At 37.2% G+C, this 15,778-nt stretch overlaps 1 protein-coding gene across 1 annotated transcript; it reads right to left on the reverse strand.

Moving 5' to 3' along the window:
- Nucleotides 1-2,591: 2,591 nt before the first annotated feature.
- LOC139740230 (centrosomal protein 15-like) lies at nt 2,592-8,785 on the reverse strand. The gene is made up of 4 exons (XM_071650814.1): nt 8,651-8,785; nt 6,266-6,389; nt 4,639-4,713; nt 2,592-3,031 (listed from the first exon to the last, which is right to left on the reverse strand). Exons 1-4 carry the CDS (start codon nt 8,704-8,706, stop codon nt 2,939-2,941), a joined length of 348 nt encoding a protein of 115 aa, XP_071506915.1. The 5' UTR covers nt 8,707-8,785; the 3' UTR covers nt 2,592-2,938.
- Between the last annotated feature and the right edge of the window lie 6,993 nt (nt 8,786-15,778).

Here is a 15,778-nt window from a genome sequence, read left to right on the forward strand (position 1 = left end):
ATCAGTTTTATTAAATTCAAGATTTATTTTTAAGTTAAGTTTCAGATTTTGCTCTATTTTCGACCCTCTGTACAGAACTTTAATTTTGCACAGGGGTCAATTGGTGGGTATGGGAGTGTGTTGTTAACACCGAGACAATGGTCCTGAACAATGGCCGGGGTTTGAATGCTGTATTACATATTCATGAGAAATTCCACTATCACTGCTAGTCTTTATTCAGCCTGAAATGGAGTGTATGCAAGCATATGAAAACATATGCTTATATATTTCATGTGCATGCATTTTACCCTTTTACCATGAATTCAGACTAGCAATGCCGAGGGCAATCCATCATGAATTACGGTATTAATAAAGCATTCATGTGCCTTGAAGCAAGAGACCAGAAGCCTAGTCAGCAGAGCTCTGAAAAGGTGGTATTCGTGGTATTCATGTCTATTGATCAGGGTCATTGTAAGCACACACTCACATACACATCACTGGTTCTTATGTAAAGTTCAATTTTGTACAGAGGGTTCAAATTTGACCAAAATCTGGAACTTAACTTAAAAATTAATCATGGATTTAACGAAACTAAATCATGTTCTCATATCAAACTCACCTTCAACTAAATTGTACACTATTCAGCTATTACTCATATCAATGACAGTGTTATCTGATGTATAGTTTTCGAACTATTAAGGATCAGAAGTGGGAAATGTTTTTTGTAACACCTAGTATCTGCCCAGTACAATAATAGTGCCAGGTCAAAGTTCAGATGATATGTATATAGAGGATACAGGTAGTATATTCCTAGTGGACAAAACAAACTACAGTAAACTTCACTAAGGTTGGCATACACTAGTTTGGAGAAAATCCATTGACTTGGATTCATGTAAGTCCACAAAAGTTGACATGTGCATTAAAGGGATGGGATGGTATTGGTGGAGATGAGGATTGGACTTGAACTTTTTGCAAGATACCAAGAAACCACTTCCTGAATAATACAGGGCAAACCATTTTAAGAGAAATTCAAAGTTTATTTGATGAATATCAGTTTTGAATGGCTGAAACATCCAATAACAAAGAAAAGCAAAGTGATCCTAATAAAAGGTGGGTCCCACCTTTTATAAGGATTTTCATCAATTTTCATCAAACACTGAATCCCTCCTGGAATTGCATGCACTTTCATATTTCATACAAGGTTTCTCATTATCTCACCAAAAAATGTTAGAAACCTGAAGTTAGGCCTCAACCAAAACTATATGATCTCTTTAACATGGAGTTAGCAGTGTTGTGAGTCACTTTCAGTCGTTGGTGAACATGTGATGGGTTGTTCGATGAAATATACTTGACTGCTGATGTCGTGACTTCCTGGAGTTAATTGATCTCGGAAATGTTCATCCTATTTAAGTATGAAAGTGAAAGGCACACTTAGCTTTAAGTCTTATATTGACAGACCTACTCTCGTCAGCAGTTGTTAAAATCCATCATTTTTCACTGTTGGTGGTAAAGAAAGATATGAAAAATGAGAGGAATTTCCATGAATATCCCAGTCCTTTTTGTCTGATGTTGGACTTTGAAGAATCTTCCACTATATACCAGGCAATGCTTTCCCAATACCATAGTAAGCTGAACATGCAATTGAATCACTCCAACCATAAACTCTCGTCGGCAATTGTTAAAATCCATCAGTTTTCACAGTTGTTGGTAAAGATAGATATGAAGAATGAGAGGGGTCTATGCCAATATCCCAATCCTTCTAGTCTGATGTTGGACTTAAGAAGAAGCAGCCTATGTCAAGGAGAATGACATAGCCACACATATGCATTTGACGCTATCACACACATACAGTCAACCTCGCCCAAGTCAAATTAAAAGGGATCCAAAGAGACAGGAGAAAATCCTTCGACTTGTGTGAATTTTGACTTACATGATAAAATTAACATGTTTGCATCCATCCATGATAGCATTTTTCTTTGACTTGGCCAGTATTTTGACTTGTGCAAGGAAGACTTGGGCAAGGTTGACCAACATGCGTTACGCTGCTTCATAGACATGAGTCAACACTACAGAGAATTTAATCACAGTACTGTGAAAAATATGTTGGCTTACTCGAAGCAATTAAACAAAGAAGTCCTTGGAACCAAGTAATGCATTAATTGTAATAGGTTTGTTTTTATTCTGTCTGTTACCAAAAACAATAACAAGAATAGGACTTTGCCCCAGTTTGGACCAAAGATAAGGTTTTGTCACATGAGGTACATTGTGAATATGTTTTCTGAGACCTCTCTATGGTGTTATTACAATCAAATCAACGTAAATGTTTGGGGGGGGGGGGGTGGGTTAAAGGGAACTATGATAACACTTTGCATATGTGGCATGATTCCAAAGAACCACTTGTGTTTCACTGCATCACAAGATATCATTAGTGGGTGTGGGAAATTAATGCAGTCTACTGTAACAGAAACCAAAATACTGTACAATCAAAATAAAAAATGATTTCCCTTCCAGCTTTGAATACATGTTACCAAATCAAGTCACTGCCTTCTAATCTCTTGCTAAACATTCTTTTCCAGATGAGGCTGCGTTTGTGGCTTGTGTGTGTACTCGAAGCATGACGGAATGATAGCAAGTTTCCGGAGTCACATGATGTTGTGTTGGTCACAGCTACTTTGTCCATACACCCAGTCAAGCTGCCAGTGAGAACTCGCATAATCAGATGGGACTAACATAATGGTTTCCTTGAATACTATCACTATCACGTAGACCCAGATTTCCATCCTGCCAGCCATCAGCCCGATGAGGATGAATTTGGCCAAGTATTGAAAGTGACCAAATCACATTTTTTGCAGCATCGCCTGCTGACAGTGCCTTTCACATTCAGCATGAACCTGAAATTGATTAATTTGATTTCAGAAAAATATCACATAGAGGTGTCTGTGCTATGGTATGTCAAAGGTCATCTGGCACTGGGAGGATTGCTCCTTCCAGCTGACTTAACGTCTGACTTCCACGCTGGCAATTCTTTGTCCACCATGGCCCAGTATTTTACCTGTTAAATGACAAAGAAAATGAATGTAGCCTGAGTGAATAAACAATTACTCAATGCACTCCACATAAGTGTAAAGTTCACCATGTGGGAGTTTATAACTTCATGTAGAAAAGAGCCAGATTTGATGCTCTGCAAACAGCTATGTTTTGTCGTTACTGTACATGAATTCCTGTTTTCATTATGTTCAAAAACAAAAACGTTCATCTAATCAACTTACATATTAGTGGAAATACAGGGTAATCTCATTTTAATGAGGTTGTCTTACCCAGCTAATTTACCTCGTATCCCAACCCTCATATTTGTACACTTGGAACACATGTATCCTTAAACATACATTGTATGAACATGTTCTGTTATGATAGGGTTACATACATAGTGCGGCACAGTATTGATGAACAGGAAATGCAACAGGAAAGTGTTAAGAGGATTCTTGTGGGAAAAAAAAAATTATTCTTAAACTTCGAAGCAAGTTGTCAAATGCTTTAGATCTGACAATGTCACAGATAGGACCTGTAAATGACAAGCCAACATTATTCCTCATCCTTTAAAACCCGTTGAGGACTGGCTGATTTTACTGTGATAAGCATTTCCCATAGACACCTGCCCGCGTATACTTGGGACTAGTCTTTAACAATTTAAGCAAATTAGGGATCAGATATTATGGAGGGGGACAGCAATAATGCAGACAAGTATCGAGAGTGATAATTCAGCAGTAGTTCGCTGGTTTTGCCCATCATTTGGTGTAGGACCAACAATTTTCTTTGTTATATCTGCACAAATTTTCCTTTCATTTCTATGCTTTTTTAAAATTCAACATTTATCTTGCAATCTAAAAAAACCAAATTAAGGTGGGTTAACTTGTAAAGGTTAGTCGTGACCTGATGATTTACCTGATGATCTACCTGATTTATAGAAGATTTTCATTGTATCTGGCTCACTATCATGGGCCTCCTAGTAACAGTCAATAGATTTCCTCCAGTGCCCATGAAACTGACCTTCATAAATCTACTTCATATTCTCTGCCCACAAAATCCCTCCAGAGAGTGCACAACACATATGTCATATGTACAACAAATTAGATACTGGAGTACTAAAGAGCATCCTAAAGATTGTCTTTGACTTATTCGTACATTAAAACACACACACACACACACACAGATTTATCAGGCTGTGTTTATGCCTCTGTTGCATTTATTTATTTATTTATTCATTTATTTATTCATATGTTTTATTTTCACAGGGTGGCTTTGTCAGTGGGTTAAACACTGTTGTTCTTGGAGGCCCTGCATGAACACATACATACAAATAAACACATACAGTGTTATTCAAGTAATTTTATAGGTTTTTGGAGTGTACCTCCACTCTAACATTAGTTGTTACTATATTCCCCCCCCCCCCCAAAAAAAAAAAAAAAAAAAAATAAGTTAACACATGAGCAGTTTCATTTCAGAGCTAAACATGACCTCTACTCTTCCCCCCCCCCCACAACAGCTCATTAGTAATGCACTAAAGCTCATAATTAGGAGGAAAAAATGAGATGAAAATTGCATTTATGCATTTATACATGTACGTATATTACAAAGAGCAATCTTTGATACTGCCTGTACCTTCAATGTGACCAGTTCACTTGGCTGTGGTCTCCCAAGGCTTTGCTGAATACCATCTTTGCACATATCAATCTCCTGGAAGACACAAAGAGAATCAAAGCATGGAAATATGTTTGTATCATCTCATTTCTCACTGTCTGTGGAAACTCATCCAAGCCTACCTTTCTGCAAAATATCATATCATGTCAAATGACACCACCCAAGGGCTGGTGACTCCATCTCATAAAGAAACTAACTCTCTATATACAGCAACTACCAAATTTCAAGCCATAGCTGCAGATGTCATTAGATTTTAAGTTGTCAAGATGAGAAAAACCAAATAAGGCATAAGCAACTCTTTATCATACTAAGACTTGCACAGACTGATTACATCAAAACTTTAAAAATACTGTAAAATGAGGAATGCTCGCATGCATTTTAATTTTGCAAATTTCACAAGAGCAAAGATTTGTGAAATCTAAAATGCACGCACAAGCTCTTGTCTACATTTTATGTATTGAATGTGAGAGGCAATTTGTGAAAATTTCATGCCACCAAAAAGGCCGTCAGCTTCAATTCACAAAAATCTCATGCCACAAAAATACAACTGTATCTTGCTTTACAGTACAGTGTATACTGTCAGTTACTGTAAAAGAGGAAATTTTCGTGGTGTTGAAATTTTCGCGCATTTCGCGCAAACAGAAACTAGCGCGAAAATAAAAGCACATGAATATTTCTGCTTGCCATATGTTCCTGTAGTTGATGTCTTGATACCGCGGAATTAAAAACACGCGAAACTCTTCTTATCCGGCCAAGCGCAAAAAATTAGTCACGCGAAAATATCCACTTTTACAGTATGTGAGTTTTGCAAAGAAGGGAGTGTTTTTCTATGATTTTGTCATATCATGTGGTTTTCCAGAAATTCTGGTCATTAATCTTCAAAGCTGTGCAGTTTCATGTAGTGATTTAAACAATTTTCATTTTACATTAATCTTCCTAAAAGGTACTCACATATGACACACGTCTGAAATGTGATATGAATGATACTGAAAGTTCGGTCTTCAATAGGAAACTTTTCATTTCATATCTAAGGAAACACTTCCTGATACAACAATCACATGCACTGAGTAAACAAAACAATCCTGAGAGCACTGTATCTACCAGTAAATATCAAACTTAGTAGTCGTAGCAGCTGCCAAAGTGTCTGTTGTAACCATTTGTCTATACAGTGGACTCCCGTTATAACGAAGTCCTCGGGACCAGCAGTTTTCTTTCGTTATATCAAAATTTTGTTATAACCGAATGGATAAACAATAAATATACATAGAGTTGTCAATGTTTCGGCCCTAAATTTTACTTCGTTGTAACCAGAATTTCGTTATAACCTTGTTCATTATAATGGGAGTGCACTGTACAGAAATAAGTTTGATGTATCCCTGAATAAAAGAGACCACGCTATGGACATGTTTCACTGTCACTGCCTTGGTAATTGTAGTGGAGAGTTGACACTTTGTCCGGGTAGCTAAATGAGAAAGCGAAAAGAATCCACCTAGCAATACATAAATACCATCATACTTCCAAACAAACAAAAAAAATGTACTATCAAAAACACTCAAGATTCCAAGTTGGGGAATATGCACACACTTACCTGCAGCAACTTCTTGTTCCTTTTCAGTGCATTATTTCTCTGGCTTGCCAGTGACGAGTTGAACAGTTCTCTGTCATCCAGGTTGTCGTATGATTTCCTTAAAAGTTGCTCTCTCCTTGACACACTGAAATGTAAACAGTCACACAGTTGTCAGACATGTACATCAATCCAGCCTTAAATGTCACCATATTAAAAGCTGTAAATTAAAAAAGAAAAGAAAAAAGTAGCCCACTGCAAACCTGCTTCAGACCTGAGGAATTAGCCATTTTGTATCAAAGCATGGATAACTATCTGTATTTCAATGAATATCACTCTGAAAAACCAAATGCACTGGTAATGCAACAATTTTTCAAGAGAAAAGGTGACCATGAAGTATATGACAGTCATGATAGGGAGTTTTGTTAGAATGGTGAACTAAAAATATTCAGCAAAGATCAGGGATCCATGTGAGGTAAAAATCACTTATTGTTAGCACTGACACTCAGTGATAGGTTTGCCAACTTAAATTCCAAAATGACAAAGACGAATATACACAAGACCTACAGTTAATGCAGTTTTGTACTCTGTATGGCATTAATTGGCAGTTTCTAACTATATACAGCCCAGGGTGCTACATAAGCACTTGCCCGATTGCCCGGGGCAAGTGAAAAACAAATTCGGGCAAGTGTTCTTGAACAATGAGAACAAATGCTTGCCCGAATTGGGCAAGCAAAAAGTTTTGAAGCCACCCTTTTTTCACTTATTCTTCCCAACAAACCGACAATGTCAATCATACAGAAGCCCAAAGATAATGGCTGTTTAGTGATGCAACACACTTTACAGCTGTATATCTCATTTCAGCAGCTTTCCAACACTTACGTGAAGAAGCCTGAATGCATTGCCATGGCAACACTTGATCAGATCAAGTTTGCGAATCAATGTGTTCTGTTTTTGTTTAAATTATTGTGTTTTATTAAGCCCTTGACTTACACATGATCTTATATACAGTATTATTTCGTTATATTTTGGACATTCTTTTCGGGCAAGTAAAATAAATATTCATGCAAGCGTTTCACAGCAAATTTGAAAATCTATTTGCCCGACCGGGCAACTGGTAAAATTAAGTTATGTAGCACCCTGCAGCCCAGTCGCTGTAAGTAGCGACAGGGCTGTACCGACGTGACCCACAAGCACGAAGAGAGTTCAGCCATCGCATGCGATCGCTTTGAATTTTGATACTTTAGATCATTTTTTTGTCACCTCAAACTCATCTAACGCGAATCTTCAATAATGAGACTTCATATCTATGCTATCAATATGGAAATGCACATTTTACAACTTAATACCGAAAATGATGATAATACATGTATGCAGCATAAGCGAACGGTACATCGTCTTTCACGCCAGGCCATTTTGAATATCGGGTGGTATGTGTATAGTCTATTTGGTAGCAGCACGGTCGACAGCGCGACCTTTTGAAAGGGCATTCAGATCATGTGACTTCCCGATATTCAAAATGGCCTGGCGTGAAAGACGATGTACCGTTCGCTTATGTTGCATATCATCATTTTCGGTAAGTTGTAAAATGTGCATTTCAATATTGATAGCATAATGAAGTCTCATTATTGAAGATTCGCATTGGATGAGTTTGAGGTGACAAAAAAATGATCTAAAGTATCAAAATTCAAAGCGATCGCATGCGATCGCTGAACTCTCTTCGTGTTAGTGGGTCACGTCGGTACAGCCCTGTCGCTACTTACAGCGACTGGGCTGTGTATAATTAGGCATTTTCATACTTTATCATATGCCACAACAGACCCTAATTTAGTAATTCTAACCCCGACAGATGACAGTAGGCCTGCCTAACCATAACTAACAGTAATCGTACAACTCAGCCAGAGTAGGCCTACACTACAGGCTACAGACATGCGGAATGGTATGGTAAAACCAGAGATTTCCATGTGCATGAAGCTTTCACGAATTTTGCAAGGCAAAAATTTGCAAAAGTAAAATGCATTTTCTTGTCTACATAATGCATTTTGAATCAATAACAATGGCATGGCAATATGCCAATACTTTTGACTTTATTTGTTTTTTCGACTTTTGATTCCATCAATTTTTCTTTTTTAAAGCATTTACTATTTCCGTCCCATTTCTTTTGGATTGGAAATCGTGTAGATCTATATATGTTTCTAAGCAAAGTCTTAGCTACGAATTTCTTTTCAGGAAGGGCGTGGAGAACTGAGAATGTAACACAGTTAGGTATCTACTTGCCGGCCGGCAAAAGAGCTCCTTTTGACACCTGTACATGGAAATGAACGAATGGGACCTATCCAAGGTTTTATGTACAAACTCTCATAAATCGGGTCGTCAGAATTTAAGCCTACTTTCCTTAGTTTAACTTACATTTCCTCGTGTCTCCTGTTCAGTTCGATCTCCCTTTCTAACCAGCCCGAGTCCATTTTCTTCAGGCTTGTTCGAGCGTACGCGTCCTCGACCAAAACCAAACTAGACCTCTAAACTGGTGAAACCATCGAGGGATCGGATCAAATGGGCCATGGGGGGCCTGGGGGTGCATAGCGTCGTGTTTCCTGGATACACAACGCTGGTACATGGTGGACATTGGTGCTCGTCGTCGTGTCAGCTGAGCATGCATGGGGGGGGGGGGGGGGGGGGGGGGGGGGGGGGGGGCTGGGTGGTCCCCTTCCCTTGGTATAGGGCCCTTTTCCGTTTTGGGATTAGATATTGTGTTTATTATGGGAGATATGGTCCTAAAAGATCATTTTGAGCATTTTTCTGCAAAAATTTAAGTCAAGGGTGAATGAGTCTAAAATATATGAAAATTTTTTTGAGTCTCCTTTGGATTATTTATTTAGAAGAAGAAATAGCTGTAATTTGTAATGCGTCCATGTAAGCTTTAGGTCCCTCTAGCTTAAAAAAAAACCCCAAACCCAAAACAAAACAAAACAAAACAAAACAAAAAACAACAACAACAACAAAAGTTTACATAAGCTAGGCTTCCCATCCAATGTTAATTATTTAGTGCTCTACATGCCACAGGATTGTTGACTTTTTTTTTTCTTTTTTCTTTTTTAATGGGAGTCATGAGAAAATGAAATTGCTGGGCGGGTGAGCGTGAGATGGGTCGCTGGAGTGTACTGAGACTCTTGCGTCATACTGTAAAAGTGGATATTTTCACGCGAGTAATTTTTTGCGTTCGGTGGGGTAAGAAGAGTTTCGCATGTTTTTAATTTCGCGGAATCAGGTCATCAACTGCTGGAACATATGGCAAACAAAAATATTCGCGTACTTTTATTTTCGCACTAGTTTCGGGTTGCGCGAAATACGTAAAAATTTCAACACTGCGAAGATTTCCACATTTACAGTACTTGTTAGACTTGGTAGATTCGACTCTACAATACTTAGTGTTGTATCCAGGGTGTAGTACTAGAAGGATGGGGTTCCAGTATCAATTACCCTACAGTATTCACTTGCTTGTAGGCCTGTGCTCTGTTACGGGGCTGTATCATACAGTGCATTTACCAGCACAAAGTATTCCAAAGGGGCGACTGCCCCACATGAGCAATACATGGTGGTTACTGTGAAGTCAGAAGAGATCGAACTACTGGTGCTCAAGGATGGTATAAAAGCTTAGAAATAAAACTGGACTGACAGTCTTCACTGAACCGAGAGGAACAAAAAATCACCTTCTCTCAAACAAAGCACACTGAATACGATGCAAATGCCAAAAAAGATAGCAACCTATAGATTTCTAAACGTTTTGTGTTAACTTTTTTGGACGACTTACAAACACAACTGATTTCATAAATTTAAAGACTTACGAAACCCATAAAACATGGAAGATGTGTCATACATGCATCAAAGACACCAATATAGTCCATCATTTACTTTCCTTTTTTAAAAGTTTTATCTGCAAATTACCAAAAAGTAAATTCATAAACTAATTTCAAATTATAAATCAAACCCTCCTAACATTGTAATGACTATACCTGGGTAATTCCCACCTTTTATCTCCATACTGTATTCGATAGATGATAAGATTGTGTATGCATGTGCATTTCAAACTTATGAGATGTCACTGCATGCAGTAATGAACCAATTAAAGGACAGGTTCACCTTCATAAACATAAGGATTGAGAAAATGCAGCAATATAAGTAGAACACATCAGTGAAAGTTTGAGGAAAATTGGACAATCGATGCAAAAGTTATGAATTTTTAAAATTTTTGTGTTGGAACCGCTGGATGAGGAGACTACAGCAGCTTCTGAATCATATGCGTACAACAGTATAAAGAAAATGTAAAGAAAATTTAACATATTTTCACTCTTTTCGCATAATAAAAGACCACTTGACTTGTTTCTTTCTAAAGGCAGGGGGAATAATATTACCCATAACATATGTCGGTAACGAGTCAAGGGAATGTGTACTTTTTTTTCAAAAGATGAAATTTTGTGAAATTCTCTTTGTATTTTCCTTATATTGTTGTACGCATGTGACATCTGAGTTATTCATACACTGCAGTAGTCTTCTCATCCAGCGGTTACTGCACAAAAACTTCAAAAATTCATAACTTTTGAACGGATTGTCCGATTTTCCTCAAACTTTCAATGATGTGTTCTACTAATATTGCTACAATCTCTCAATCCTTATGTTTATGAAGGTGAACCTGTCCTTTAATGTAGTTGAAGGTGACCAATTTTACAAAAATTCACCACAAACATAATATCAAAACAGACTAGAAATATCCCTGAATGCGGTTAATATCACCACCAACATGGAAAGAAATAATCAAATGCACATACACACAACAGGTATTAACACTGTCATTGATATCCATAGGTTGGGTCAACTTCACCACAGAACAATATATTTCACACATCTGGGTCATTCCATGGGGTTGGGTCTTCTCTAGATTTTCATGTTGTGTAGGGAATAAAAGTCATATTCTGAAAAATTTATCAAATAATTGTCCGTGGTTTGCAGTTATTCTTGGAGAGAAATGTGTGAAGAATTATTTGATGAAAAAAAAACAAGCCTGTGTACAAATGTATTTTGTCTATGACTGTTTCACTAATGATGTCCCATGGTTTTTTTGTGGTTTATGTTGTGACATAAATATATGCCATTTTCATGGCAATGTAAAACAGGAATATACAACCTTTCAGCATTATGCCTATCATAATTAAGAGAGGCAAGGTGACTTCTACAAAGACTATAAGGCACATAAACATTTGTAACAAAATAAGAACACCAGAGCATCTTCAAGCAACCTCATACCTATGTTACAAACGATGTCCATGGCAATTTTTGTTGTAACATAGGTATAGCATGGTTTTACATACACTTCCAATCATAATATGATTAGAAACTTTATTTCTATAATGAGATTTATATTTCAGGAGTATTCTTATCCAAAAATTAGCATCAAAATCCTCCAAATAAACGAGAAAATACGGAACATATCACTGTACTTCAGTGCGATGTCCGGCCTCTTCGTGTAACGTAGGTAAGGAAAGACGCGTCTCGCGATAAAAAGAAGAGCTACTAACTTCAGCAATCGTATTCATGTCACTGGCAGTCCTCCCCCAATGGCAGAAAAACTACTCACAGCCAATATACACCTACTAGACAGGGCAGAGCCAGGCAAAAACTGCCTTTTTTTCCAGTCAAGGTTTTCTCACTTGATTCTGGTACTTTAGACCATACTTAACAAAATAAGCTTCTGCGCCATCTTGAAATCTGTCCTAAATCCAAGATGGCCGCCAAATATCCAAAATGGCCGCCAGAGGACCTAAAAAGTGCCTTCTGTGGTTAAGATTTGTCTGGGGATGGGTTTTTTTTTACTCTATTTGATGATAAATGGTAAGAGGAATAAGATTCAGTGAATTAAAATTAAAATCAGTTTCTTTTTTATTGCGAAAATCCAACATGGCCGCCAGACGCAGCTCCCGAAATTAATAAATGTCATAATAACCGGAGGGCCAAACCCTAAAAACTTGCTTACTTAACAAGTGAGTTCCACTCTCTCTACAAACTAAGTAGACCATGCTTATTTTCAAATTTTATTGTAACAAACAACATTCCACTGGTCTACCTAAAAAAATTTGTTGCGAAAGCCTCCAAATCCAAAATGGCGTCCAAGATGGCCGCCATATTTACTGAATTTGCTATTTGAAAGATAGAATTTGATAGAAACATCAGATTTCAACAAATGTGATGTCATATGAAAGAGAATAAAATATCCTACAAGTTAATACCATTTTTGTGGGCGATTGTGATAACTGAATTGAGATATAAAGGAAAAACACTCATTTTTTGATATTTTTCTGCACAAAGGATAATCATGAAAATGCTTGATTCAGCATAAATCAGAAAAAGACTGAAGGATTATCTTGAAACATCTTTAAGAATTTTGTTTAACATATAATTAATATTTGGAGAAAATTAGGGGTCAGTACCATTTGCGGTTCAGGAGTTATAATGTCTCAAACTTGAAAACTCACTGTGTAAAAATTTCCACTTTAGCTGTGACAAGACCTTGTTGGTCGTAAAGAGAGTCTGCACGCGCCAAGACTACTATACGCACCACTGGCACTGACGCTTGCAGCAGTTAGTTTGCAGGCACAAACCCTTGTTGGTCGTATAGGAGTCTGCATGCGCCAAGACTAATACACGCACCACTACACTGCAGACTCTCCCAACAAGGGTTTGTACAGACTTCTAAAAACAGTTTCTCACGGTGAAAATCAAACTCCACCCTCTACCCATGTGATTGGTTGCTTTCCAATGTCCATCACCATCTCTGGGGACTTCGCTGGCAGCACCCAATAACTGGATAATTAGGAAGACAGATATCACCAGTCCATGGGTGAAATAAAAACAACACTGGTCAGACAACCCTTCCCCCATTGATACCAGTACACCAGATTCCAAGGGGTGACCGTTTCTCCCTTACACAGTACAGTCATCTTTTCCCCTCTAAATCTGACTCTTCTGTAAACCATGGAGCAGCATGCAGACCTAAGCTATGTGGATTCATGGTGTCAACCATGAAATGACTAAAATGTAATGAGATATTTTTTAGGGCATCATCTGCTTTTCTGAACAAGATTTCAAGGCATGTTTTAACTTTTTGCAACAATTAACGAGAATCCACTTTAATATGACTATCAAAAGAGCAAATTAATACCCTTGAATTTCATTATGTATAGGTTCTGAATAAAAACCTAAACTTTGAGAAGATCAAGGTTGAAAAGCAAAGAACAGTTCTGGTGCATGCCTATGCATGAACCAAACCCAGAAAAACCTTACTTCTAAGAGGTTTTCTACTTCTAAGAGTAATCTTTAATAAGTAGAGTCAGAGATGGTCTTCTGTATACTAGTAACTTCTCTCCCTAGTTTGATCTCTCTCCTATTGCAAGTTCCGACAGTGTTTCAAATTCACTGTCAATTCCTCTCTATGTATTGGTCTGATAAAACAATGCATTTCCTGAGTGAATTTATACATACATCTTTTAAAACTTGTGATAGATATCAATGTAAAATCTCCTGGATGCTGAATCACAACTTGCAATTGATTATAATTCTCTATTCTATACTAGTAAAAATCAGTTGCTGGTTGCAATCAATTGTTTTCCATCTTTATTAATTGCATAACACTGAAAGAGCTAATACTTACTTGTCATGTATTCACTCAAAATGAGTTGAATCTGCTGTGTCGTAGCTGTAATAATCTAATTAAGTGCTTTTTGGAAATGAACCTGCAGTCTGCTGGCAACAGCGTAATATTTGTCACTGTTGACCAATGTTTTGCCATGATAACAACATTATTCATATTTTTAAAATCATTTACAATTTTGTGGATCAAACTTTTTCTGTTTTTTTTTAAACCATTTGAGTTGCAATTTGGGAATCATGACCACTCTATAGTAATGCTGTTTTGCACAACACTTAAATAATACATTATAGAATTTTCAATATGCCTCTTTCCATGGAACATTAGTATTTTTATGGATAAATACAAAGTCACATGAATTGACCTAACTCCCTCGCTTTTTGAGCAATAGACTTGAAATTTGGCACATGTGACCACCATTGTAGGCCTATACTTTATACAAATTTTATCTTTCGTCATTGTCGACAGTGTTTGCCATTAACAGCATTTCTATCAAAAACATTTGTGGAACAAACTGCCCACTTTTTGAACATTTGATTTGCAGTTTTAGAGACTGATGATCACTCTTACTTACATGTAGGGCCTATGTCATTTAGCAAGACATTTGTGTGTGTATGTGTGGTTTTCAGTCTGTCTGTTGCCATGACATGAATATTTTCTTACATATGTGGATCGATCAACTGTAACTCCATCAGTTATTGAGCATTATATAGAATTGAAATTTCCCATATATTTTGGCTGCTAAAATGTAAAGTGAAGATATCCAAACTTCATCTCTTGTCATTGCTGACCAATGTATTTACGTGATAACATACAAATTACTAATTGATTTAGCTAAATCCAGCAGTTTCTAGGATTTGATTGAGATTTGACACATGTGACCAATACACATTTCAATTGCTCAAAGCATTTCTTTCCTCAATGTTGAACAATGCATTCCCATGGCAACATTTTTTTTTTTGATAAACAAATATTGGGAATTAATAATGTAGAGCTTACTCCCTCAGTCTTCGAACATTTGACGTGATATTTGGTACATGTGACCACTATATAGCATGTTGATGCTTAAACTCTGTCTTTGGAGTATGGCAATTCTGTGTTGCCATTTTATAGGCATTTTTCATTAAAAAAATATTCACTTCTTTCGTCATGGACGGACAGTATTTGCCACAAAAATTATGAACTTTTTGAATAAAAATAAATAATACAAAAACATTATGGCTTATGCTATTTTCCTCAGTTTTTAGAATGTTGTTATAGCTTTTAATAGATTCGGTACATTTTTGGGGACCATTATAGATATATATGCATTTATATTGAAAAACACATTTTTGTCAATGTTGAATAATGCATTGCCACGGTAGCAACCTGATAAAAAGCACACAAAAACATTGTGTACTGAGCTAACTCACTCAGGTTGAGGTCAATGGGGTATTAATCACATTTAGTGATAGTTCTGGTCTGGATTGCATGTATTGTTGCTGCCAGTCCTCATCTGTGGTACATTCTCTTTATTTTCTGAGCAACACATTTTTGTTTGTTTGTTTCAATGAACTTCAACACAGGGCCTATGGGACAGTGCCAAAGTGGTGCATGTAGTAGTCTTGGCGCAGACTCCTTTACGACCAACAAGGGTTTGTGCCTGCAAACTATGCAGCAGTGCCAGTGGTGCGTGTTGTAGTCTTGGTGCGCGCAGACTTTTTTGACAAACAAGAGTTTGTGCCCGCAAACTAACTTTTCATACCAAGTGGTGTAGCTCAGGTGACGCTGATCGTTATTATTTCAAAGTAGATTGTTCTGATATGTTTTTATGCCTCCGCCAACGAAGTGGCCGAGGG

The sequence above is a fragment of the Diadema antillarum genome, unplaced genomic scaffold, assembly GCF_040938485.1.
Source record: "Diadema antillarum isolate AM-2024a unplaced genomic scaffold, OU_Dant_1.0 seq00000843_RagTag, whole genome shotgun sequence".
Classification (NCBI taxonomy): Eukaryota; Metazoa; Echinodermata; class Echinoidea; order Diadematoida; family Diadematidae; genus Diadema; species Diadema antillarum.

Bases quoted from the DNA above. Each gene is read 5' to 3' on its own strand.
- LOC139740230 (XM_071650814.1), bottom strand. From the start codon at position 8,706: ATGGACTCGGGCTGGTTAGAAAGGGAGATCGAACTGAACAGGAGACAC. The intron at 4,714-6,265 runs GTAAGTGTGTGC...TGTGTCTTCCAG, and splicing joins GGAACAAGAAGTTGCTGCAG to GAGATTGATATGTGCAAAGA. The intron at 3,032-4,638 runs GTACAGGCAGTA...GTCATTTAACAG, and splicing joins GTGAACTGGTCACATTGAAG to GTAAAATACTGGGCCATGGT.